General features: G+C 43.9%; 1 protein-coding gene across 22 annotated transcripts in view; it reads left to right on the forward strand.

Moving 5' to 3' along the window:
- Window positions 1-1281: 1281 nt before the first annotated feature.
- TCF7L2 (transcription factor 7 like 2) overlaps window positions 1282-24259 on the forward strand; it is a 171154-nt gene continuing 148176 nt past the window's right edge. For all 22 annotated transcript variants that reach the window (XM_048945638.1, XM_048945639.1, XM_048945644.1 and 19 more), the window contains exons 1-3: window positions 1282-1854; window positions 2149-2215; window positions 2377-2501. In XM_048945638.1, coding sequence (XP_048801595.1) covers window positions 1666-1854; window positions 2149-2215; window positions 2377-2501 — 381 coding nt within the window. In that variant the 5' untranslated portion in view covers window positions 1282-1665. The remainder of the gene's footprint in view (window positions 1855-2148; window positions 2216-2376; window positions 2502-24259) is intronic.

Raw genomic sequence — 24259 nt, forward strand, 5'->3', positions numbered from 1 at the left:
CCCCCCCCCCCCCCCCCCCTCCTTTTTTGCCCGCGTTAAAGTTTCCAATTGACTCTGCCATTGTTACAATTTGTCGCTGTACAACACCAATTTGTTGCCCGTCCCCTCGGCGCGCAGCTCTCGGGCAGCAGATGCCGCGCGGTGCGGGGCTGTGCGCGGGGGCACCGCTTCGCCTTCGCCTTTCCCCACCGCGCTCTGTTGACGTCGCCGCCTCAACTTTTCGCTTCTGAAGTATGCGAGTCCTTGATTCTCCGTCCTGCCATGCTAATTAACTTCTTAGCAGTCACACTCCTTTTCCTCCTCCTCTTTTTTTTTTTTTTTTTTTTTCCTTCAAACTTCACATCAAGAACAACAACAAAAAAAAAAAAAAAAAAAAAAAAAGCAAAAAAAAAAAAAAAAAACAAAACCAAAAACCAAACAAACCACCCAACATCGAACAACGCAGCGCGCCTCGCTCTGCGATAATTCGGAAACATCTGATGTTCAGGGAGCGATCCCGCACGTTTGAATCCTGCGTGCTACCGCCGTGCTACGCGCGAGGAGCAAGTGCTGCTGACCAAAGGGCTCTGACCACGTTATGGGGTTTGTCACGCACGGAGTTTCTTACCCCCAACGAGGGTTACGAAGCCCCCCCCCCCCAACCCTGCGATGCTGATCCCGGGGCCGCCCGCCCTCCGCAGGACCCGCACCCCGCTGGGCGATGCGCCCATAGAGCCGACCGCGGTCCGCAGCGTCGGCCGCGGAAAAGTTCTCTCTCGCCCAGCGCGCAGCCGAGGGCACTTCTGCCTCTTCGCCCCCACCTCCAGAGCCCGGCGCAATTTTTATTCTTAATTTAATGTAATTTTTTTTTTTTTTTTCCCCGCCCCTCGCCCTCCCGCTCCGTGCCCCAAAGGATCATTGTTAGCTCTGCCTCCCCCACCCTCCTCCTCCCCCTCCCGGCCCCAGAGCTGTTTATTTATGCAGACGTCACCGGGAGCCCCCGCCCCCTCCTGCATCTCATTAAGTGCCTGGTGTGCTGCTCGCTCCCTGTCAATAATCCCGGATCCCAGACTTCTCCGTTCCTCCGGATTTCGATCCCCCTTTTTCGAGCTGTCAATCAGCGCCGCCTTTGAACTGAAAAGCTCTCAGTCCAACTTCAACTCACTCAAACCCGAGCGGCACAGGCTCCCAATATCGGCGGCGCTGCCCCCCCGTTACAGCTGACTTCTTTGGTTTGTTTGGTGCATTATTTTTTCCCCCCCCTACGACCCCTTCCCCCTCCCCCCCCCCCCTCCCCCCGGCTCTATATTTTTGATTATTATTAATTTTTCGCGAGTGCGGGTGCGCGCCGTGAGCAGCTCCGGGAAGAAAGAAAGAGAAAATCCAGAAGAAGGGAAGGAAGAAGCCCAAAGTCACTGGTGCAAAGGAGCAAAGGAGAGACATTTCCCTCCCCTCCTCCTCCCTCTTTTCCCCTCCCCAGGAGGAAAGAGAAGGGGAAAAAAAAAAGAAACTTTCACCTTGGACTCTTCTTTTTTTGGTGCAAACTTTCCCCCCCCCCCTCCCCTGTTCTTTTTCCTTTTTTTCCCCCCTCCCCGTTCCCCTCCTTTTTTTTTTTTTTTTTTCTCCTTTTTTTTCCCCCTTCCCCTTTTTGCAAAATTGCTGCTGGTGGGGTGAGGCAGGAGGAAAATGCCGCAGCTGAACGGCGGTGGAGGGGACGACCTGGGCGCCAACGATGAACTGATCTCTTTCAAAGACGAAGGGGAGCAGGAAGAGAAGATCTCCGAGAACTCCTCGGCCGAGAGGGATTTAGCTGATGTCAAATCGTCTCTCGTCAATGAATCAGAAACGAATCAAAACAGCTCCTCGGACTCGGAGGTACGGGGAACCCCGCGGGGCCGTGCGGGCGGCGGGCGTGGGCCGCAGCGGGGCCGGGGCCGCCGGGTCCCGCTCCCTCCGGCGCCCAACTTTCCTCCGCGGCACCAACTTGTAACGATGCCTTCTGTTTTGTTCTGTTTTCTCCTGTTTTGTCCTTTCCCCCCCCCCCCTTCCCCCACACCTCCTCTCTTCCACCTTCACCCCACACCTTTCCCCCCCCACCCCCTACACACAACACCACTACCAAAACACCCCCTCCCCGCTCTCCCCACGCCGACCCCGGCCCTCTCCCAGGCGGAGCGGCGGCCCCCGCCTCGCTCCGAAACTTTCAGAGATAAATCCCGAGAAAGTTTGGAGGAAGGTGAGTACGGCCCGGCCCGGCCCGCAGCCCCTCCGCCCGCTCCCCATTGCGGGACACTTCGCTAAAAAAAACTTTTTCCTTTCCTCCCCATCCCTTCTCGCCCTCCCCTCTGTTGCCCCCTTCCTTCCCCCTCTCCTCTCGTGTCTCCCCCGCCATGTTAGCTGCGAAGAGGCAAGATGGAGGGTTGTTTAAGGGCCCACCATACCCGGGTTATCCCTTTATAATGATCCCCGACCTCAGCAGCCCGTATCTGCCCAACGGATCGCTCTCTCCGACGGCGAGGACGGTGAGTGCCTTTTTTTTTTTTTTTTTTTTTTTTTGTGCCTTTTCTTCCCTTATCTCCCCCCCCTCAGCGCCGCGCTCCCCGCTGCCCCCGCTCGGCCCCGGCCCCCTCCCCCGCGCCGCAAACTTTGCGAACTCGGCGGGCGGCGGCGGGAGGGGGTTTGTTTACACTTCGCCATGTTGCTTCTCTCCTTCGCTCCTTCCCTGGTTTTTATTTCATCTTATTTCTTTTTTTTTTATTTTTTCTTTTTCCTTTTCGATTTGTTTTTTACTTTCAGTTTTACGGGCTTCTTGCTGGAGCCCTCCGATGTAGGGTTAAGAGGAGGGAGGAGGGGGAAAAACGAGAGGGGAAAAAAAGCAACAAAAAGGAAAGCGGCCTCAAAAGTAAAGTAGGAACGAAGCAAGAAAAACAAAACAAAACAAAAACAAAAACCGCAGAATCGGGAAGTTTTATTTTTTCTCCCTAACAATTACTATATTTGTTTTCATGCCCCTCTCTCCTCGCTAAGCGGGGAGCGACCGCTCCCGCTGCCCCGCCGGCCCCTGCCCTCCTCCGCGCCGCCGGCCCGGCTCCGGCTCCCCCTCCCCTTTCCTCCCCCTTAACCCTCTCCTGCCCTCGGCCGGCCCCTTGCCCCGCTGCCCCTCCCGGCCCCGCCGCCCTCCTCCCGCCCCGGGGCCCGCACCGCGGCGCGGAGCCGCTCCGGGAGCTGAGAGAGCGGCAGGCCCGGCCCTGCGCCGCACCGCACCCCACCTGGGCCCGGGCGGGAGGGGAGGGCCGGAGCCGGAGTCAGGGATCGCCTCTTTGCGAACTGTAACAGCGAAATCGAAGCGAGTCGAGCGAAATTCCTGCTGCGAGCGTGCTGGCAACACGCGTTGTGCTGAAAGCGTCCTCTTCTTGTTGAGCTTTCTTTTTCTTTTTTTTTTTTCCTATTTTTTTTTTTTTCCTCCCAAATTGTTTTGTATTTAATCCTGAGGGCAGGGTGCTCCCGCCCCTGCGTGTGAGCGGCGCCGGGCTGAGCCCCGCTCCTGGCGTCCCGCGGAACTCCGGGGGCTGCAGCGGGGCCCGAGCTCAGCTCAGCGCTGCGCTCCGCCTGCCCGGGGCAGCGCTGCCGTCCCATCCCCTTCCCGTTCCTTCCCTTCTTGGCGGTGGTGGCTTAATTCTTAGCTAAAGCGATGAAATACAGCGGGGTACAAAATGCTGTCGATGGGCTTACAGTGTCGTTTTGTTCCTTCTGGGTGCTTCTCAGTCCCCGCAGTCCCCATGTGTGTTTATACACTTTTTTTTTTTTTTTTTTTTTTTCCTTGCGGTAACACGAGATAGCAATTTACAATAATAGATCCACTGTTCCAGAGATGTTGTAGCCATGCTAATGACTGAGGTCTTGGGCAGCTTCAGCGTATCGGATCTACAAGTGTTTTACAGCATTAAAATATTAACATCGGGTCAGCCGTGCTTCCATCCGGTGGAACGTCAGCGGGGCGGCACTGCGGGGCTGTGAGGGGCTGTGCTGTGCCCCCCAGCTGTGCGGGGCTGTGCGGTGGTGGAGGGGCACTGCAGTTGGCAGTGCGATGGCCGGGAGGGGAGGTCAGGGCTGGACGCGTTTCTTTCGAGTGTGGTCACTCCTAAGCATACGGGTGATGGGGATGAACCTCAAACCCTTGCAGCGCAGGGATCCAGACCATCAAACAGTCTTTGATACAAATGACTTTGGAACAAGTCACTTGGTTACAAAGTGGCAGCATTGTGTTCCTTTCTTGTTCCTTTTTGCCTGAAAGGCATTCCCTTCTCTCAAGCACAGGTTACAGGAAGATCAGCTCCTCTTCCCTTTCCTTAAGCGTCTTGCTTACAACAGATACAGTTCTTCATTTTCCTTTTAATCACTGCATTTCCCAGAGCCTCTCTCCCTTCTCGTGCAAACCGGGGTTCCCTCGCAGTTGCCCTCTATTCCTCCACTTGCTCCCTGCAGCTAAAAAGGCCTCCATAGGAATGTGGCATTAGTGGGAGTCGGAGGTGCTGCCCAAGGGATGCCACACTGCCTGGTGTTGGTGTGGCAGGTGGCCTTCTCCCGTTATCAGATGGGATCTGAAGGAAATTTCCACACTCTGTAGGCAGTTTTTTCTCTGGCAACCTCCTCGTATCTCCCTAACCTTATTCTTTCACATTCAGCGTGTTTGTTTGTTTGCCGACAACTTAATTATAGCCTGGAAAAATTAAGGTTATTAATTGAGTCCTGAGAGCAGGATGTTACAAGGACCGAGCGGGATGGCAGCTGCTGTCACACTGCTATTAGTGGATGCTGGCTCTCTGCTGCACAGCTTCCTATTCCAGACAAATTAGATCATGCTCTTTATTGTTTATTTCTATTTTTCTTAATATGTGTTGAAAATGTATAGATAATTCAGTGCCGTTTTTAATTTTATTTTTATTGATGTAGTTTTTCCAGAAGCCCTATTTGAGGTTTAGGACATGCAAGGTCGAGGTGATGCAGATATGTGACAGAACTGCTTTTCCTTTCCCTTTGCTGTTGCGTAGAACCTTAAAGATTTGTGGGTGTGGTTTTTTGTTGCTTTATTTTTTCCTACTGACTTTTTCCTTTTTCTGGGATGGCAGTGTTGTATGTAGTGGGATCGCTGTTTATTTTATTTTATTTTTATTCTTCTGTCAATGTCACTGCAATTGTCTGTTCAACACATGGGCAGTGATTCCTGCTTTACTGTTACATGAATGTGTGGAGTATCATAAAATCTGCTGATGGTGAATAATATATTATCTAAAGAATAATGCTTCAGTTGCTGAAAAGTCTTTATAAAAGTTCAATAGGAATAATTTTATAAGCCAAAGATTTTTTTTTTTTTTTTGCATGTTAATGTTGCTTCTGACAGAATGCTGTACATTGCTTGCAAGAATAGCTGTGTGCTGCGTGGAGGTCTGGTCTCCAGACCATACTAATACTAATGAAGTAGTGCATCCGAGAATGCAGTTTCATACCTATGCTTGCAGAGGATCCGTGGGAGCTGCCTGATAGGGATGATAATAAAAGACATTGTTTTTGTTTTGGAGCTGGAAATGAAAAAGTAGTTTATTTCACATCGGTCCTACATGCAGATCTTGGTTAATACATTTTGTGAGCAAATGGATGCGTTGTGACTTGAGAAAGCCCTGGTGGCTGAGGTCTCATTTTTATTGGTGCTGTTGCATCTTCCTTTGCTCCAAATTGATGCTTGCTAAATGAGGTTGTAGGAATGAGCTTGCGTTTGGTCCTGAAGTGTGCAAGTTTGGAATGGCTGTAGGGGAGAGCAGCCCCCCGCTCACAGCATAGGTCCGGGAAGAAACTTTTCCCTTTAACTGCTTTGAAAAATGGATGTTTTCCTTTATCTGCTGAATGAAACAACATAATCCTTCCTGACACAAAAGCAGCAGACCCGGGAGTGCGAAGGGTTAATGGTGGTCCCTTTTTTTTCCTCCTTCCAATTGTTTTGACAACACTTTTCAAAGTGTGACATTCCAAGCCCTTGCAATACAATGTAATATTACTGTAATTACACAGGTCATTACATTTTAAATAGAGAACAATAAAATGCTTATCGCACTGAAAAAGAACAGGTGTTCTTGCCCTTCTTTGGTATTTATGCTAATTGTTTTTCATCTCCTTCAGAAATATTTATGGCTGGCGTGTTAAGATTTCAGTCTCGATGCGACAATATTAATTCTTTGCTAATCTGTATGGTTGAGGTTTAATGTCTGCAGTATGGATTATAGTATTAACATCCACCAACTCATTTAATAATGTAGGTACAACTTAATATGTCAGCACTTTAGTACTTTATGATACATAGCTATTCAATGGAGACTGCATTATTCACTTTTATTTTTTTTATTAAATAGATGTGCTTTTATAAAGTTTCTGGACTTGTGCAAAACAAGCTATGAAATAAGAACCGATGATCCTGCAGCATAAATCAAACGGAACCTCCATAAAGAAACTTTCCTCATGCTTAATTAGGTAGATTGCTGAATCACTGCTATAGCATTAGCATAGCTGCTATTACAATGGCAAACAGATTGGGTCTGTGAACTTATTTCCAGTAAGGAATCTGAGTTATTTTGAATTCTCTTCCTTTTCTTTTTATTTTCTTTATATTATTTTTTTTCTGATCGCATTTCTTTCTGGAGCAAACATTGCATTGCTGAGTCCACCAGCTTCTCTTTAGGGGGCTATGAAAATTAGTTAGAGAGAAGTTTCATGTTTCTGGGACCTTGCAAAACAATATAATGCAGCACTGTTACTGGAGCGTACCGGATAATTGCAGGACTGCACTTCATTAAAAACAATATTTGCCTTGGAAATCAAACAATTTTAATAGCTGCAGCAGTGGCTGATCTATACTGGAAAAAAAAAAAAAAATACAGTAGACACCTTTCCTGGCATTTTTTGAATGCGTTCATACATGAATCGACGATTTTGAATGTATTTTATTTATTTATTTTTCCTTGCCTCCTCCTTCCTCTTCATTTTTTTTTTTTTTTTTTTTTTTTTTTTTTTTTTTGTTCAAGCAAATACGTGCTGATTTGTCAGCTGGAGGCAGGGAGGGGGATATGTCACAGCTTTCATTGAGGCTTGTAAAGCAGAACGTAGGTAGAAATGTTTTAAATTTGTCAGACTTTCAAAACTGGGCCCCAAAATCAGGTTTAAAAAAAAAAAAAAAAAAAAAAAGGCAGTGTAGAGAAAAAGGACAGCTGCAGATTTTTTGTGTGGACGTGTGTTTCTGTACCATGACTAAAAACTCTGAGGACCTTTCCCCAGCTGTCTGGGAGTTATGTGGAAGTTGGATTATTGGCAGTTAAGCATGAGACAACCTGGATTTAGCAAATGTTCTCCTGCACAGGAAGTCGATGACATTATACTGGGGGAAGGGAGCGGATCCCGCTGCAGGCGAGGCTTGGGGGGGAGTCTGCTCCCCCCCTCCAGGACAGCCCAAAAGCAGCACTTGCAGTAGGCAAGGCAAAATAGGAAAGTGGTGGGTTTCTTTTTTTCCCTCCCTCCCTCTCTCTCTCTTTTTTCTTTCTTATTATTTTTCTGTTTTTTTTCCTGGGGTTTTAGGTGAAACCAGATCCCTGGCTCCCACCTCGGAGCTGCTGTGGGAACTCCTGCCTGGGGCGCTGGGGAGGTGTGGGGAGAAATCCCAAGCCCCTCACCCCCTCAGCTCTGCCTCTTCGCAAATGTGTACCTAAGCCTTCAGCTTTGACTTCTAATTGGGCACATTTGTGAAGGAAATGGTTAATTTTACAACCAAAGGCAAACTTGCACCTCGACAGGTCTGCTGAAAGAAATGTGCCACAGTCGTTTGCTGGCAGGCACCGCAGGGTCATAAATCCACGGGGTTTATTTACAGCCTATAACACTTATGAATGTTAAGATATTTGACGCCACGCTGGCCTTATAATATCCAAGGTCCACAGACACTGGCAGTGGGTCAAATTTCTTTCACTAATTATAAGCAATGAGAGATGGAGTGTGGTTCTGGGGGGTGGGGAGAGCTGGAAATCCTGTCTCTCCCCACCCAAAAGCGCAGAATTTTGTGCTCCTCCTCCCAGGCGCTGGTTTATGTTTGTGCTTTTACGTGGGCTCTGAAGTTTATAATTAACACTTGCTGTGCCAGAGGGGCTGAGCTCTGCCTGCAGTGGGAGAAGCCAGTGCAGTCCTTGGCAGATCTGAGCAGCACTGGGCAGTATTTCCTAGATACTGACACGAGCAAACATTTAAAGAAAGATGACACCTGGAAATGTCCTTTAATTTTCTCATGTACCAGTGAGAGGGGGAAGAAAAAGGTGATAATCCTGTGAGGTTTGATACAAGAGGTGGATGGCTGGAAATGCACGTTTTAGAGTTATTTTGTGTGTGGTGATGACTTGGTGTGTGTACCTGTGTAAAATGGGGCTCTCTGCTCGCATGAGGGGAAGGTGTGTAGTGATGTGCTCAGTGGAAGGGCAGAACACTTCCCCAGAACACTGGGGAAGCTTTGCACCCTGCTAGAGGGAGAGATGAGGGGTGGATGGGGTGCGCTGGGGGCTTTGGGGAGCAGCAGTCACAGAGGGCACTGGAGAGTGCTTGGCAGACAAAAGAAGAACATGGGAGTGCTAAGAGAAATCTCAGAAATTTGTGGGATGGGGGGCATGCTGGTGTTTGAGTTGTCAGAAGGGAATTTTGAGGCTTGGGACTTGACTCCTCAGTGTCAGGGAACATTGGGCTCATGGAGAAGCAGTGCATTGCCCATGCAGCCTGAGATCTGCTCTGCTGCCTTGGGGTGGGTGCCGGGCCTGGCGCTGCGGCCTCTGCCATGCTGTTACCTGGGTGTGCCCAGGTATTACTCCTGGCTTTAATCCCTCTTGCAGTTTCCTGCAATCTCCCTGTAGGTTACTGTTGCACTTGGATGCTAATTTAAGCAAAACGTGGTGTTATGTGTGTGGTGGAAAGCTGTGCTCCTTTGCCCATATGTTTTTCTTCTGCTGGTTGTGTAAAGCCTGGCTGGGAAGGGGAGGAAAAAAGGAGGCTGTCAATGCGGCCCTTCCATGAGTAAATGTACAGTTTTGTTGAAGGCTTTATGCATTTTCCTAATCGATGGAATGCTGTGAGTTATTAGCCCCTAGGGACAGATCTGAATCCCATACCACCGAGGTGTGGGGCTGGGGCCATGCGGGGCCTGTGCAGCAGGTTATCAGCAGCTGTGCTGTCCTGCTGCTGTCCTGCTCCTGCCAAGCCCTGCCCAGGATCCCTCCTTTGTGTTAGATGGTCTGCAGCCTCCATCCGTGCTCCTGTGGGGTCACACGCGGGCAGCTGGGCAGTGCCGAATGAGTTAAGTTGCTGGCTGAAGTTTGGCTTCATGAAACTAAATTTGAGGCCTGGTAGGCATTAGCAGGGCACAGCACATTTACAGAGCTTAATTAGTACGAACTGTAATTGTTCATGGTCTGCCAGAAGGAGTAATGTTCAGGAAAAGTGGAGTCGTTCTTCTGCAGTCTTCAGTTTTAAAACGATAAATCACTTGCATATTTGTGCAGTGATTCAAATGGAGCTGAGACCTCTCCATCTCAACATGTGGTAAATTGTAAAGTCAATGAATTGCAGATGTAGGGTACAGCAGATTCTCTAAGAAAATGCAGAATGAACGGGGAAGGGTGATGCTATAAATACTTACTGAGAAGATAACTGGGTTTCTGCTGTGCCAATTATGATGTACTAAAGATATTAGCAATTTTTTTTGAATGTATTTATTTTACATTTCTTTAAATGTAAAGGTACCACATTACTTCACTTGGTGAGGTTTTTCTTAATGCTGCAGAACAATGGGTTTCATATGGAAGTGCACGTGATAGCCATATTAATACAAATTAATTCACTATGAGTAAGGTTGTAGCCTTTCCTGGAGGAGCGTATAATGATGGGGAACTTTAAAGCGTGGGTGCAGAAACTTATGAGAAATGTAGTGGTAGAGGATACTTTACATTTGAGCAGAGGGACATGCTGGGATTATTCTGTTTCCCATCGTGGTGTTCTGTATGTGCCCATAAGTCCTTCCAGCTCTGGAGACACTTCTTTGGTGTTTTAATCTGACAGCCTAGAGCCTATTTCGGGGGAGGGGGAATCACAACAAAACTCCAAACCTATAAACAAAACTACACTATACAGATTAACATTGTAAATGCTGTGTATTGTTTTGTTTTGTTTTGTTTTTTTGAATGTGGAGAATGTGTGTCACTCTAACTGCTGTGAAATCTTGTCTTCCTTGGGCTTGGTCCAAGGTCCATTGAAGTCAGTGGAAAAAAGCCTTCTATTAATAACGACAGGCTTTGGATCAGGCCCCGAGTGTCTTGAACCAATGGCCAACTTATTCAAAAGTGGATAAAGGTATTGAAAAAGCCAAACTAAACTAAACGTCACATTGATTGCTTCTTTCGCAGCATTTTTTGCTCTTAGAAAAAAAAAAGTTGTGTTCCTGATGGTACTTTCTTAAATGAGCTCCTGCAGTATCTGACTTTCCCACAGAAGTGCAGAGCATCCTGGCAGGATCAGAATTTGGTCTGAGGCTGCGTTTCGTGTCAATACTGCTTTTCTAATGTGAGTAGGTGGATTTGTATGGAAGTTGTAAAAGTTAATGATTGTTCTCTGACTCATAAGCTGCTGGTTTCAGCAAAGAAAAATGATGACAGTGAAATGATAGAAATTATAGGAGACAAGTAGGCTTTGGTGAGCAGAGAATGTATTTGTGTTTGAAATGTTTCTGCTGCTTGCTGAAGGAAGTGCAAGGACGGAGGTGATGTGGGGGCTGTGGTGAAATGTCTGGGGTGCTGGAGTTCAGCAGGTTTTGGCCAGGAAGGAAGCTGAATTCAGAAGGGACTCTGATGTTAAAGGTCCCATAACCATTTTGTTAGTCCTACTATACAGTTAGTTTTGACTAACTGTTTTCCCCTCTCGGCAGAACAGGTTTTAATGCCCTAGGCTCCGTGGGAAGTACAATTGCATGCTTAATGGCTACCAAGTATGAATATATAATTGTGTGCTAGCAGCATCTACCTGGCAGCTCTGTGGGGCTCTGAGGAGTATCTGTGGCAAGAAAGGAGCTGTGTACAACAAAATCTGGCTTGGCTTTTTAATTCACAAGTGGAAATGCTACAGCTGAGACTTAAAAACAAAATAAAAAAACAAACCCAAAAACAAAACAGCAGCAACAACAAAACCCACAAAATTAAAAGGGGGGGGGGGGGGGGGGGGGGAGAACGGACAAAAAAAAACCCAGAAAGGAGAGTGTGGGAAGGAATATTTAGGAAATACTGAACTGAAAATATTGCAAAAGGGCTTTCTGGGGAATATGAGAAATTCTTAGATGTTGATACAATGGAAATAAATGATCTTATTTTAGCAAGAGGAAAAATAGAGCAAGAAAAGGTGGGGGGTTACCTCTGAGCACATCCTAAGTCCTGCTGGAGTCAGTGACTCCTTAAATAATTATGTGGAAGAGTTTGAGGCTATAGGCTTTTCTATTCTTAGAGACAAGTCACTACATTGATTTCTGTTTTTAACTGATGCAAATATTTAATAAAGGTTCTCTTGGAAATACTTTAAACTCTAGCCTGAATAATTTTAACTTGGTTAAACCAGTGAACTGGTTTGAGAGCATACACAGTAAGAGGTTTGCATTGGTTTAATTAGATTTAAGAGATTTATAAAACCAGGACCGCTGTTCTGACATAGGCGAGGTCTGGAACACAGCGTATAGATGCTGCATTGATTGCAACCAGGCTCAACGGACTGCTATAGAAATGATGCTATTATAAATGTTTGCTAATATTAAAGAATCCAGGAGAAAGTGTGACCTTGACTGAACGCATCAGAAGAATAAGACTGCAATCAGTGTTTCTACCTTTGTTTTCTCTGAGGCACTGGTGAGAAGATTTTTTTCCCTTTGAAAGGAGTTACAGATTATAGTTCTCTGCCTGGAAGTCAAGATTTTGAGATTTTTACTAGCAGTATTTTTAGCTGAATGCCTCAGTTTACTTCTGATCCCTGTTATATTCCCCTATGGGCTTTTTTTTTAGTTCTTAAACTACACTGTGAAACGTAGATTAAAACATGTATGTGTCCATTTGAAGAAAAAAAACACCTTTACAGGAGCTAGTCACAGACCTGACTTCTGTACTGGTTGCAAAACCACTGTGTAAAGAATATCCATAGAGCTTATTTTGCCTGGGTAGCAGCTAAATACCTTTACAATCCCCAGGGTTGTTAAAGGCCAAACGCCTGCTATATGTAGTAAGTTTATTTTTCATTGAAGTCTGTTGCTCAATGATAATATGTGAAAGTATTTTCATGGAATTTTGTTTATGAAATGCAAGTCTGAAAACTAGAACCTACATTGTAAAAGGAGCAGGGTACACTGAGGTGCTGCTGGTGCGTCCATACCTCAGTTATGCGTGGGTTGCGTGTGCACATCTGTGTATATGCATGTGATGTATATTATTTGTGAATGTATAGTCAAGTTATCAGGTGTCTATTCAATTTTAATTGACAATATGAGATTCCTGTGGTTTCTCTGTGTGCAGATTGCCTTGGGGCTCTACGGGGTTTGTGGGAAGAAAAGCCTTGACAAGTTTCCATTAAGCTCTGAATCAGGCAATTGGAAAAGAGGAGAATGAAAGGAGCTGAAAAGAGGGACAACTTGTTAGTGTTGCATTCTGCGCTTGCAACGAGAAACCTCTTTTAGACAAGAGCGGTTCTCAGGCCAAGAATTTCAAACTCGCGGAGAAACCTGTCCAGAACACAAAAGTTGTTTGAACGGGGTGCAGAATTGTCACAGTAATTAGAGCAATCTCCGTTTACTGAGTGGCAGCCTTTATAAAGGACAGGGGATAAAGGGTTCAAATTCATCTTTCTCTCTGTGATTCACTTCTGATGAACTGCCTCTGTGTATGTATGTGTATATGAAGGAGAGTGTGTGTGTGGCCACATTTTCAGCCTTTCATCGCTAGATTGCCCTTGTTTTAAAAGAACAAGGGCTTGCGTTTCCTCTGACTGCCTCGAATGACGTTTCCAGACATTTTGCCTTTTTTTATTCATGTATTTTCTATCGGTATTCTAATTCAATGCATAGAAATAAGATAATGCTTTTGGAAACATGCTTGTGTTGTGCCGGAGAGGGAACCCCAAATATTTCTCAGTCTGTTTCTCTGTTTTTCTTCTTTCTTTCTCAGTCCTGCATCTTTGACTCTTAGGAGCGTTCCCATTATTTTTAATAGGATTACTTGTAGAAGCAAGCACAGTGAATGAATAAGGCTTGGGCCCTTAAAGTTTATCCTCTGGCTGCTGCAAGGTCTGTCCAGAACTACTGAATCAGCTGGAGATTTGCCATTGCTCTTATTAGGAGAAGGATCAGGCCCACAGATTACATAAGACTGGGTCTTGTGAACAAGCCAAGTAAAACTGTAAAAATCACAGTCATTGCCACGTGCACTGCAGAAGTGTCCGGAGGCCTCTGGGCTCCTCTTGATCAGGTGCATGAGGAATATGGTAGCAACTGAGCCACTTAGCAGTGTGGGTGTTCTCACTGGAGGAAGAAAATGTGACCAGGGTTTACCTTTAAAGAAAAGAAAATATTAAGCATCTTGATTTTTTTTTTTCTTTTTCTTTTTTTTTTCTTAGTCATACTGAGTGCAAAGTTGGTCATTTTGATGTCTATTTAACAAGATGTTTAGGTTCAGTTGTTGCCCTTTATTTGCTGTTCCTGAAGTAATGTAGCATCTCTTTCGTAAAGTTTTGGAGACACTGACTGTGGCTGTTATACTTAGTTGTTAGCCAGCTTTGCATTTCTGCCCTTTGTTAACCACTACACTGTATCTAAATAATGAGAGAGGTTTGCACATGTTGCTGAAAGTGGACAGAGGAAAACAGGTCTTGCTGCTTGTCATAGAAGCAGTTGAAGCTACCAGATGCTACTCATTGATGTGAAAGACGCAACTCTGAGATCATGTGCAGAATCTGTATGCAGATTCTTTCTTAATTCCCCCTTCAATTAGTTTTCCCCTGGAAGATGATGAAGTTGGCCAGATATGTCATATTTTTAGCAAAAAAATCAGTTATATTTTTCATAGGTTTGGTCCTTAGCGTGAAAAACTCTGGAAAAGATTGCTTGTCTTTTGAGTTTATGTTGCAGAAATGCCCACTTACGTTCAGCAAATTACAGCAAGCTCTTCTTCAGGGCAGACATTCCCTTAATTGATTTGTGTTCTCTGTGAGTATGGTATGGGGGCAGGGAAGGCTTTTCTGAATACCCGGAGCCTTCTTGAAGGCACGAGGAGGAGTGGGATAGGACTGTTTTACTGGCAGTAATGGCAGGACCTGAACATAGAGTCAAGTCTGTGTGCTGGACAATGTCGTGGTCACGTTGAACAGTGTCTCTATTTTTTGTTTTTTTTTTTTTAAGATGATGCTATTTTATCTCAACCACTGATGATTTGCAGACCAGTTGTGATGCCTGTCATCCTGAAAGGAGTATCCAGTGTGGTACTAATTGTATCAGGACTAATTGTTGATTAGAATGTACTTGTTGCAAATTATGGACCTCTCTTGGACATGGCTTTCTCAGTTCTATCCCTTGTGCATTATATTCTCAGCTAGTAATTAATTTCTCAGTTTGGTAATTTGTCAGTAACTGGCTTCTCTTCAGTAATGAATGCTCTGTAGTAATTCTGCATCACTAAGGAGAAATTGCTGGCCCTAATAAAGTCACTGATCTCTTTCATTTGCCAGCCGGATAACCTTTCCTTTCAAACTGTTATGTCCAAGTTATCCATAGCAACAAAACCTGAGTACATCTCCAGCCCTTGTCCTGGCTGCTGCTTGATTCATGGAGAAAGGGCTGAGGGAGCCAAGCTTTGGGCATGACCATGAGCAATAACATATGAGAACAGCAGAAAACTTTTTTTCCTTTTACAGCTGTATATGTAAATGTAGCTGGGAAGCACATGTTGCTGGAACAAATAGCTGTTGAGGTTAGTGCAGGTGGTGATACAGAGCATTCATGCCTTCCTGCTGCTGGGTGATATTCCCTCAAGCTTGCTATCCTGTCTTGTGTCACCTTGCTCTTCTGCTTCCTGGTGGGATGGTTTCTGAATGTGGCAGTAACGGTTTTGAGGTTCTTCCCTTCCTGGGGGCTGATGGAGTAGGTACCCCTGGGTCCTGAGGGGGGCTCTTTCCACCTTGGCCTTCTGAAAGCTGCCCACCACAACTCAATGGGAGCTGAGCAGCTGGGCTTGTAGGATTCAGGCCTGAAGCTGTGATCCCTAAGGGGAGCCAACAAAGTTTGTTTTGGAAACAAAACACTCAGTGAAGCAGGAAGACAACTGCAGGGAACACTGGAAAGATGGTGTGAATGAGACGCAAAAGTTTTTCACTTAGTGTCCCTGCTACGACTCTGGGTTCGTGGATCTAAGGAGAAAAACTGCAGGTTTTGGAAATGTCATGAAATGCCTGGCAGCGTCTGCAAACCCCTAAATACCTTTTACATTTGTTTTTATTTTTACTGCTACTTGAACATGTTAGCTAATGCCACAAGGAGTGAGTTGAATTCTGTCTTTTTTTTTTTCCTCCTGCTGTTGGAATTGTTTGTTAAATTCCAATTACGAGGCTTGTTCAACACCTGTACAAACCCACAGCCATTGTTAAGGGAATAATTTGAGGACAATGGGGTTAATGCAGGTGTACACAAGTGCAGAATTTGGATTGCAAAGTCTCATTATTACTCTGTGTGCATAAGAAAAAGAAGGAAAGTATTCAGCTTAATTTTCAGATCCCAGATATAATTTGTAGGACAAGTGTTTGGAAGAAGGGAAGCTGGGGAGGGGAAGAAATGTCTGAACATGTTCAGATATGGTACTGAATGCATATGAAATGGAAAGTTAAAGGGAAATAAACATTACACTCCTCTTTCCTCTCTACCTCACCCTCATACCACTTTTGTGGAGTCACTTTCTGAGGTATAGCTGCATGAGGCCAGTTGGAAATGATCTTCTTGCATACTATTTACCTTCAAATTGGTCACGCCTAAACCTGATCATCTGCATGGGACTGAGATAGTGGGGCACAATGCTGATTTGTGGTGCCAACCGTCAATAACCCCAATTGCATCATGATACTATCAGGAAGTTGTATTAGGTGTGCCTTCACATGATTATGCTGTCTGGCAGGAGCAAAATCAAGGAGTTGGGCTGTTAGACTGTCCTGATTTATTTTTCACTGAAGCTGAATGTGTGTGTGGCCTCCAAAGGTGACCTGCTATCTTGTGCTACCAGAGTAACCCTCTTAAAATTGTAAGAACATCTGTAAAAGTCAAGAGGATCAAATCCTGGAATTTGTAGCTTGTCTCCTGTTTGTTTGTTTGTTTTCTTCATTGTGCTGATACACAGGTTTACAGCTTTGTGTAACTTTGTGAATAACTAGCAATGGGTCGTTTTCTTCTGGGGTAATTCCTGTAAAGGGTAAAAGAAATACAAGCAGAATGAAAGCCAAAGTCCACATCCCTGCTGTCACAAGTGACTGTCAGTTGAGATCAGTTTCTCCTGTAGTTTCACCTTCTGTTTCTTCCCTACTTATGGGAATTTCTCCAGATAAGGATGCAAACTTTCAGTTGTCTTAAGTACTCTGTGCATTTGGGGTGTGAAGGAATAATAAATAGCAAAAATTATCAGTAGTTAGATAAACTGATCTGAATGTGTATTCTTTCAGTGTTTCGGCTGGTAGAGCTAATCTTGACTGCTACAAATAGATTTGGTATTTGGCATTCAAGTTTATGTAGGAGGGGAGAAAAAGGCCATTGCCTGTGAAATTGTTCAGAAGTTACTTGCTGTTCTTTTTCAATGAATAATTACTCAGCTGAGTAGCATGACAGGAGTCTCAGGTATGGAACTGTTTGATCAATGGCGAAATAAGTATTTCCCCATCTTGCTTATGTACTTGTATAATTATGCATATAGATGTGTAGAGGAAGGCTAATTATCCTCAAGGTTGGAAAACTGACTTATTTTGAGGAAATGATTGGAGTCTTACATTAAACATTAATTCCGAATTACAGAAAGAAGAGTTTATCACTGATTTGAGGCTGTCCCAGAATGCTGCTAAAAATAATCTTTCATAGGTTTCATAGTTTTGGTTCGTGGGAGACTCATACTTTTCTCTTTTGGTGGGTAGCCTAATGTTGTCCTGCTGAAGATAGTAAGTGGTGGTTTGTCTTAGAACTTGAAGTACGTTGACCTTCTGAATTGCACGCTGCTGGGGTGAACTTTCTTCTGGCAGGTGGTTAAGTTAGTGGGTAGGGTGGTTCCTTGCCTTTGAAGTTGTGTGAATTTCATCGAAACAAACAAAACCTTATGGGTGAAAGACTTTATTACCCAGGTAGAAAGCGGAAATTATTTTTGAGGGATAATTATTGATTTTTTTTTTTTTTTTTTTTTCTTGGAATTAGAGCATACACTCTCAACTAACAGACTTGGTTATAATTTTCTTTGTTTACTTTGTTTACCAATATAGATTGCAATGTTTTGTTTGCATCAGTTACTATTGTTTGGTTACTGTATTAGTAGCACTGACTGTCCTGGTAACTTGTATCATTCAGCCTGTTCCATGCTGTGTACAGTCAATATATGCAGTACATGTTGTATTTGGTTTATTGGATGACACTGTATAAAGAAAAATGCACTGAAATTATCTGGAAGCCTCCCTCCACACCACCTCCCCCTTTGTTCAACTAAATAACTCCTTTCTATTAAGGTATAAAAGTCACTCCTTTATCAGGAGAAAGATTGGGTAAGGTGGGCAGCACCTGGAACCTTGTCTGCAATTCTGACAGAGAATTAATTGATTCTACCTTGGGTTTAAGGCCAAAGGCAGCTGAATGTGGCTGCATGATGAATGATAATACCGTACTGAAAAAAGCCAAGAACGGATGTCTTATTAGATGATGAAGCCAGAGAACAGTTGACATCTGGTGTTATTTGAATGCTTGAAGAAGCACTGCCCACCCAAACTAAATCCCAGATTTCTTTTGTACTTCTATGTGCGCAGAATTTGACAAACAGAGAAGTTCACCCAAGTGCTGAAGTACGTGGTTTTAAACAAATGAACTCATCTGTGTGATGGATGGACACCAAAATCATGGAGCTGTTGAAAGTGGGAGAGGAACTCCCTCTGAGCTAAGAAGAAACTGACTTTTGTTAGTGATTTTTAGATGTCTTAACAGCTACAAACTCATTAAGATAAAATTAGCTACTTTTCAAGGGAACTGTTAATTTTTAACATAAAGCTCTCTTTAAAAGCTTCAGTAAATATTTGTGAATTTCACGTAAGGATCACAGATACACTGTGTAAGCCTCGAAAAATACTTAAATGGATCTGATTGTGAACCTGGAGTTTGATGCACAAATCTGAAAGAGTTTGACAGAGAAACTCTTAATGCCTGTTGCTTTATGTCTATGTATAGATACACATACTTACTAAATGTACATACCCTTTCCCTACAAATCTGAGGCAATTGCAGCATTTGACAACCAAGTGTCTGATTTCCTTTCCTGGCATTTGGAAGGATCCTTTTTTTTTAGTGGAGGTCCTGCCTGTCTGTATGAGAGAACAGTACTGTTGTTAGGTGCTCTGCTCAGTAGTCACCCTGTGTTTGAATGTGCCTTGTTTCCTGTAAGTCATCTGGTAGCAGACAATTTAAAGGCAATATGTGTAGAATTACTCCATGATCTAGAGCCAGAACAACTTGGTCAGTGGTTGTGAACACGGATGTTCCCATGTGTGAATAGAGTTCCATGCATATAGATTCCTCTGAATCCATGAAAAACTGGGCTGTACTCCTCCACAAGCTTTCATCAGCTGCAGAATTATCATTCAGATATTACCCAGTGGGAGCTGAAACTCTAAAAGCAGTGGCTAAGTTTCTTCTGAAACAGGTGTGATGCACAATGATAGCAAGATTGTGGCTTTGTGCTGTCTGGAGGGTTAACACAACTCAGGTGATGATGTGGCCATCATGTGATACTGGCATGCCCACTTTCCTCAAGTACTCTGTGCTCAGAATGATTCACTGGTTCATGATGCAGCAGGGAGGTCCTTCCTGGAAATATCCTGCTCACTTCTTGGGTGTGCTCCGTGACATTGTTCCTTGTATGAATATTGGCCTGTAAACCAAAGTGTTTGCCCTGAATGCATCCTATTCTAGTGGAGGTTCATGTACAGGAAAGGTCAGTATGGACCTGTGAAAACAGACTGCTCTGCAGGGCCAATCTCAAGCTCAAGTCACAATGCAGATGCAGTTCTTTATGAAAGATCCCAATGAGGGCCTATGATACTGAAATATTCTTTGGTAACGTAATCAGCTGCCACCCACTACTCAGCTTCTATGCTGATCTTAAAATAATCTTTGTAGCATGACACATGCAAAGCTTTCCTTCCCTCCGATTTAATCTCCAGTACACAGCCCCAGTGTAATGTTTATATGACAGTCATAAGGAAGGCTCTGTAGGTGTATCCAGGCCTTTTATGAGAGCATGACACGACACTGGTTTCTACATTTATCTCTCTGCTCCTCGATGTTCAAGTCTCTGCCATGCTTTCAGTTTTGAAATGAGGGAAAGTGGTGCTGAGCTGCTGTGTCTCATTAACAAGGTGTGAACTTCTACTTTCTAGCATACTGAGTGTTCAGTGTGCTTTGTAGAGATGCATGATTTGGACTTTCCCTCTTGTCCCTCCTTTTCCCTACTGATGTGTCACAAGAATAACAAACCATGAATGGACATTAATGGCTCCATGCATAGATATATATAGGCTGTCTGGTTGCTAAGAAGATTTTATTGGCATAAATTTGGGGTATTTACAAGTAGCAAATTCACTGGTGAGACTGTGCAGGCCAGACTATATGAGCTCTGAAGGGCATTTATAACACCTTTAGACAACCAGTCTTTCTGCTTATGGCGAAGGTGTTTGTAAGTGTGTGCATGCACATGCATATATGTGTACATATATACTTAAAATATGGATTTCTATGCTTTTTTTCCTCCTTGGAAATACAGAAGAACCATTAATGTGTTTGCTACTGGCATAAAATATAAAAACACATCAATTCTGACCTGATTTAGAAGCTGTAGTACAATTGCAGTGTGAGAATGTCTGTAACTTAATTAACTTTGGTAAAGTGACATTCCTGGAAGGTTGGTCACACCCGTCTGAAGATGCTGAGAGAATGGAGGTAGCTGTGTGTTTTCTCAAGTACTTTGCTGTGTCTAACAGCAAATGACTTCTCTCTGTATGTGGTAGAATGCAGATTTTTGGGCCAATGCCGATAATTCCTCAGAATCCCAATGCTCAGGCAAAGCTTGCAACAGCTTAACTTCAAGTCCCTGATTTTCTTTGACCAACAGCTTAAGGGGGAAGAGGAGATGGGGAGGAGGATGGAAGAGTGGAGAGCAAGAAAATACCCTTTTGTAGTAGATTTGAACAAAACAACATCCAAGAAACACTGGTGGTTTTAAAGTTGTTTGGAGGTTTTGTGTAATAGAAGTAGTCCCAGCTGAGAGACATTGCTGAGCAGAGTTCAAGCAAAGAGGCCAAAGGTACAGCATAAATTTAGTTTGTCAGATTGTTGTTGAAATAAATGAACATTATTCCATGGAATAATCATAACTGCCCATATGGCATAAACACAATCATGAAGTGGTCTCTGAAAATGCTTAGTTTGTATTCATTGCATCTTTTGACCTGGAGGGAGAAAAGGTTGTAATCCTGTTCCAATTGTAATCAGTGAGACTTACTATTGATTTGTGGGAGACTTTGTGAGCATGGAGAGTGGGGTTGGATGATGTGAACTAAAGGCTGGAAAATAATTCATTGATTAACTACTCATCTTTGTTTAGTTTTGGTAACAGTATGTCACTTGGTGCTCACTTATTCTGTGATTTAAATTTGTTGTCTTTAGTCTAAATGAATGCCTAACAGGGCTGCACCTAGTAATTTTACAAGTAGCCTTAGGAGTGCTTTCATTGTGTTAAAAGCATTTAGCAGAAGAGCTGAACTACTAGGAGAGGTGCAAAGAAGGAACATCAGCCTGTCCAAGTGGACACCTCACTTAGCAGGGAGAGGAAGTTGATGTTCTTGACTGCAGTCTGACTTGCTTTATAATGTGTTTTTATTGCCTAATCGATATACAATAGGAATCCATTCTCTGGTCAACTTAAGCACCACTTAATTGAGAAATAAATGATAAACCTATTAAGTGCTGCTCATAGACAAAATTTCAGGGTGATTATGGATGCTCAGCTAAATTTTTTGGCATCTCTTGAGCGAGACTAATTGCCTTTCCTCAGGGCTGCTCCACAAATTTGGGTCACATCCTGGTCTTGATAAATGGAAATGAAAAGCAAAAACAAGAACAACTCCAAGTGGAAGGTTTTTCAGTGAATGATCTTTTTAAAAATTATTATTAATTTAAAGAGGGCCAATGTATACTAGCCTTTTTCTCTTTTGTCTGAAAATGAGGCTGCTTTTGCTGCTGAACCTGGTCAGCTCTTGGCCAGAGACTTTGCACCGGGGTGTGAACATGATCTATGCCTCTGGATTGGGTCTTTCCATGCTGCAAAAGTTGCTTCTTGGGGATCCTGTCTCATGAATCGTGGTGGTAAAACGTGAAAACTATGGTGGTCTTTGGTTGGTCCAGCACCCTCTGCTCTTCCTGGGGAGTCCAGTCTCAGCAGGGTTGTCATCACAAGCTGTACAGCTCTCAGTCAGGGCTCTGACTGCTTCAAGAAGATGGATGTTTCTTCAGATCCATCTTTTTGTCAAGGTGCTGCATGCCCTTCAACAGCCAGGAGCCAGCAGGCATGGCAGATCCGTGAAGACCATTAATAAGGACCTGGACTAGAAAGTGCTGTGTCAGGCAGGAGTAGGTGAGCTTTGTTTAATCAGTTTCTGAGTCAAATTTCCAGTTAAGGCAATTGATTTGTAATAGAAACTGATGGAATGAGCTGGGATATAGAAGCCCAAGGATGTATAATTCTGCTTGGCTTTGTGCTGGCTGCTAGTGATAGATGTGACAAAACAAAAACAAAAAACAAAACAAAAAAAAAAAAAGCAAAAAAAACCCACAATAAACCACTTAGAGGTGCTCACTGTGTAGACTTTTGGCTGCGTTGTCACCGGAATTGCACTGGTCTCCTTTTGTGCCAGAACATCAACTTGACACCTGTATACCAGGGCTGGAGCTGAGCCTACTCAGTGAAAGAGTAGGAAGTCTCTTCTTTTGAGGGATTATGACCTGGAAACAGCTCCCAGTTTTGTAGGAGAGGGATATGTAAAGCATTCAGAATCTTTCCACTTGTCTTCACTGCTACATGGTTGCTGGTGGGGATCTTCCTGGGGCTATTGGAGCCCACCTTCATGGGATGTGTAGGCATGGTCCTTGTTGGCCTTTGCAGCTATTCTGGCAATCAGCTGGCTGTGTGGCTCTTACTTCTGCTCTCTTAAGCCTTGTGCTGAGGGCAGTGGGCTGTTTGTAATTTATAAATAACTATCTGTTATTTGGAGTGATCTCTGAGAGAGATTTTCTGACTACAAATAACTTGCTGAAAGAGCTGGAATCCACTGGCTCTCAGGTGCCAGGTGATGCCCAAACCAAGAAGAATTAATATTTTAATGCTGTGACCCCTGCCCTTCTCTCCTGTGCAGACCTGTGCCTGATTCCTATGCCAGTTCAACAGAATAAATCTGCTACTCACAACACTCCCCACTCCATGTAGTTGAGTGTTTGGCTTGCACAAGGATGCAAGTAGCATCTCTGCCTTGTTGCGGATAAGGGTCTGGCCCAGAAATGTTGCCCCATAGCCACAGCCTCAGTGGGACAGGAGTAACAATTGCAAAACTGGGTCCTGATTCTTGCCACAGCCTTGCCTGCTGCTACCCATTGCCTGCCCGGGTCAAGCATCAGGAGGGCTGCGGAGACGTCGTGTTCTCTTTCTGCACATTAATCTGCTGAGTGCTGAGGGCATCGGGTTTTCTTTCTTCGTAGCCTGACGGGCACAAATCACCAGATGATGGGCTTGTGTGGGAATTGATGTCTTTGAATGCTTTCGGAGGTTTTGATTGGGTGCTGTCGGGATGTTGGGAAACCCTCCAAGGGAATGACCTGTGGGCTTGTTGCCAACTGTACTTTCAGAAGTGACCCGAGACACTTGGATCCGTTCCTGGTGTTCGGAATTGCACTGAAACGCCAGCGTGATGAAAAAACAAATGCAGAATTGCTAAATGTGTGTTGTCCTAAGATTGTGTGAACTGTTGTAACTCTGCTTAAAAAAAAATAAAATAAAATAAAAATCCCCAAAAGACAATGATTCTCTCCTGATTTTCTTCAGGCCGTGTATCTGATTTATCTCTGTACATAAGTCATGCATCAGAATAATAATGAGAGAAGTATTTATGATTTTTGTCGGGGGCACACAAAAGGGTATTTGAATAGAAAATTTAAACCAGAGAGAGCATGGAGAAATACTGTAATTTTTTTTTTTTTTTTTTTTTTTTTTTTTTCAGGGCATTGATTTGTATTTAATTTAAATTTTAGTGTAGAGAGAAATAGTCTGATGTTTTCCAGGTTGCAGAAAGGTTTTAGCGTCTCTGCTTTCTGTCTGTGCAGAATTTTCCCTTGCCACCTCTGGAAGGAGAATATTTTATGTACCATGACTTTAACTACTTTTTGATCTGAACTTAATCATCCTCTATTACAATGTTTAGGTTAAAGATATTTTTATGGTATTCCAGTATTGGCTTTGAAAATCTTTAGTCACTGATATCTTTGTTGCTCATTAAGTATGTTTTAATTTTTAAACCAAGACTTCTCCTCTGAAAGAAACCAACATTTAGGCTGATCTTTTCCTAATTACATTCCTCCCTCCATTTTGTGTCAGCCGGCTGGATCTTTTCACTTAAATAATGTACAGCAACTAGTATTGCATGTTAGTGTATAATTGAAGACAAAATGATTCTGCAGTAAATCTTAGTGATTTTTTTCTTCTTTCTATTCCTCTAAACCAGAGAAATACAAGAGGAAGAATAGCCAAGGGATTGGTTGCATTCATAGTTAATAATGTGGGTACTGATGTGCACGGCTATTTGAAATTATAAATGCTTTGTTCCAGATAAGTTCATGCTTGTGAAGGATCCTGAAAATGTG

This window comes from Lagopus muta, chromosome 5 (genome assembly GCF_023343835.1).
Source record: "Lagopus muta isolate bLagMut1 chromosome 5, bLagMut1 primary, whole genome shotgun sequence".
NCBI classification, from domain to species: Eukaryota; Metazoa; Chordata; class Aves; order Galliformes; family Phasianidae; genus Lagopus; species Lagopus muta.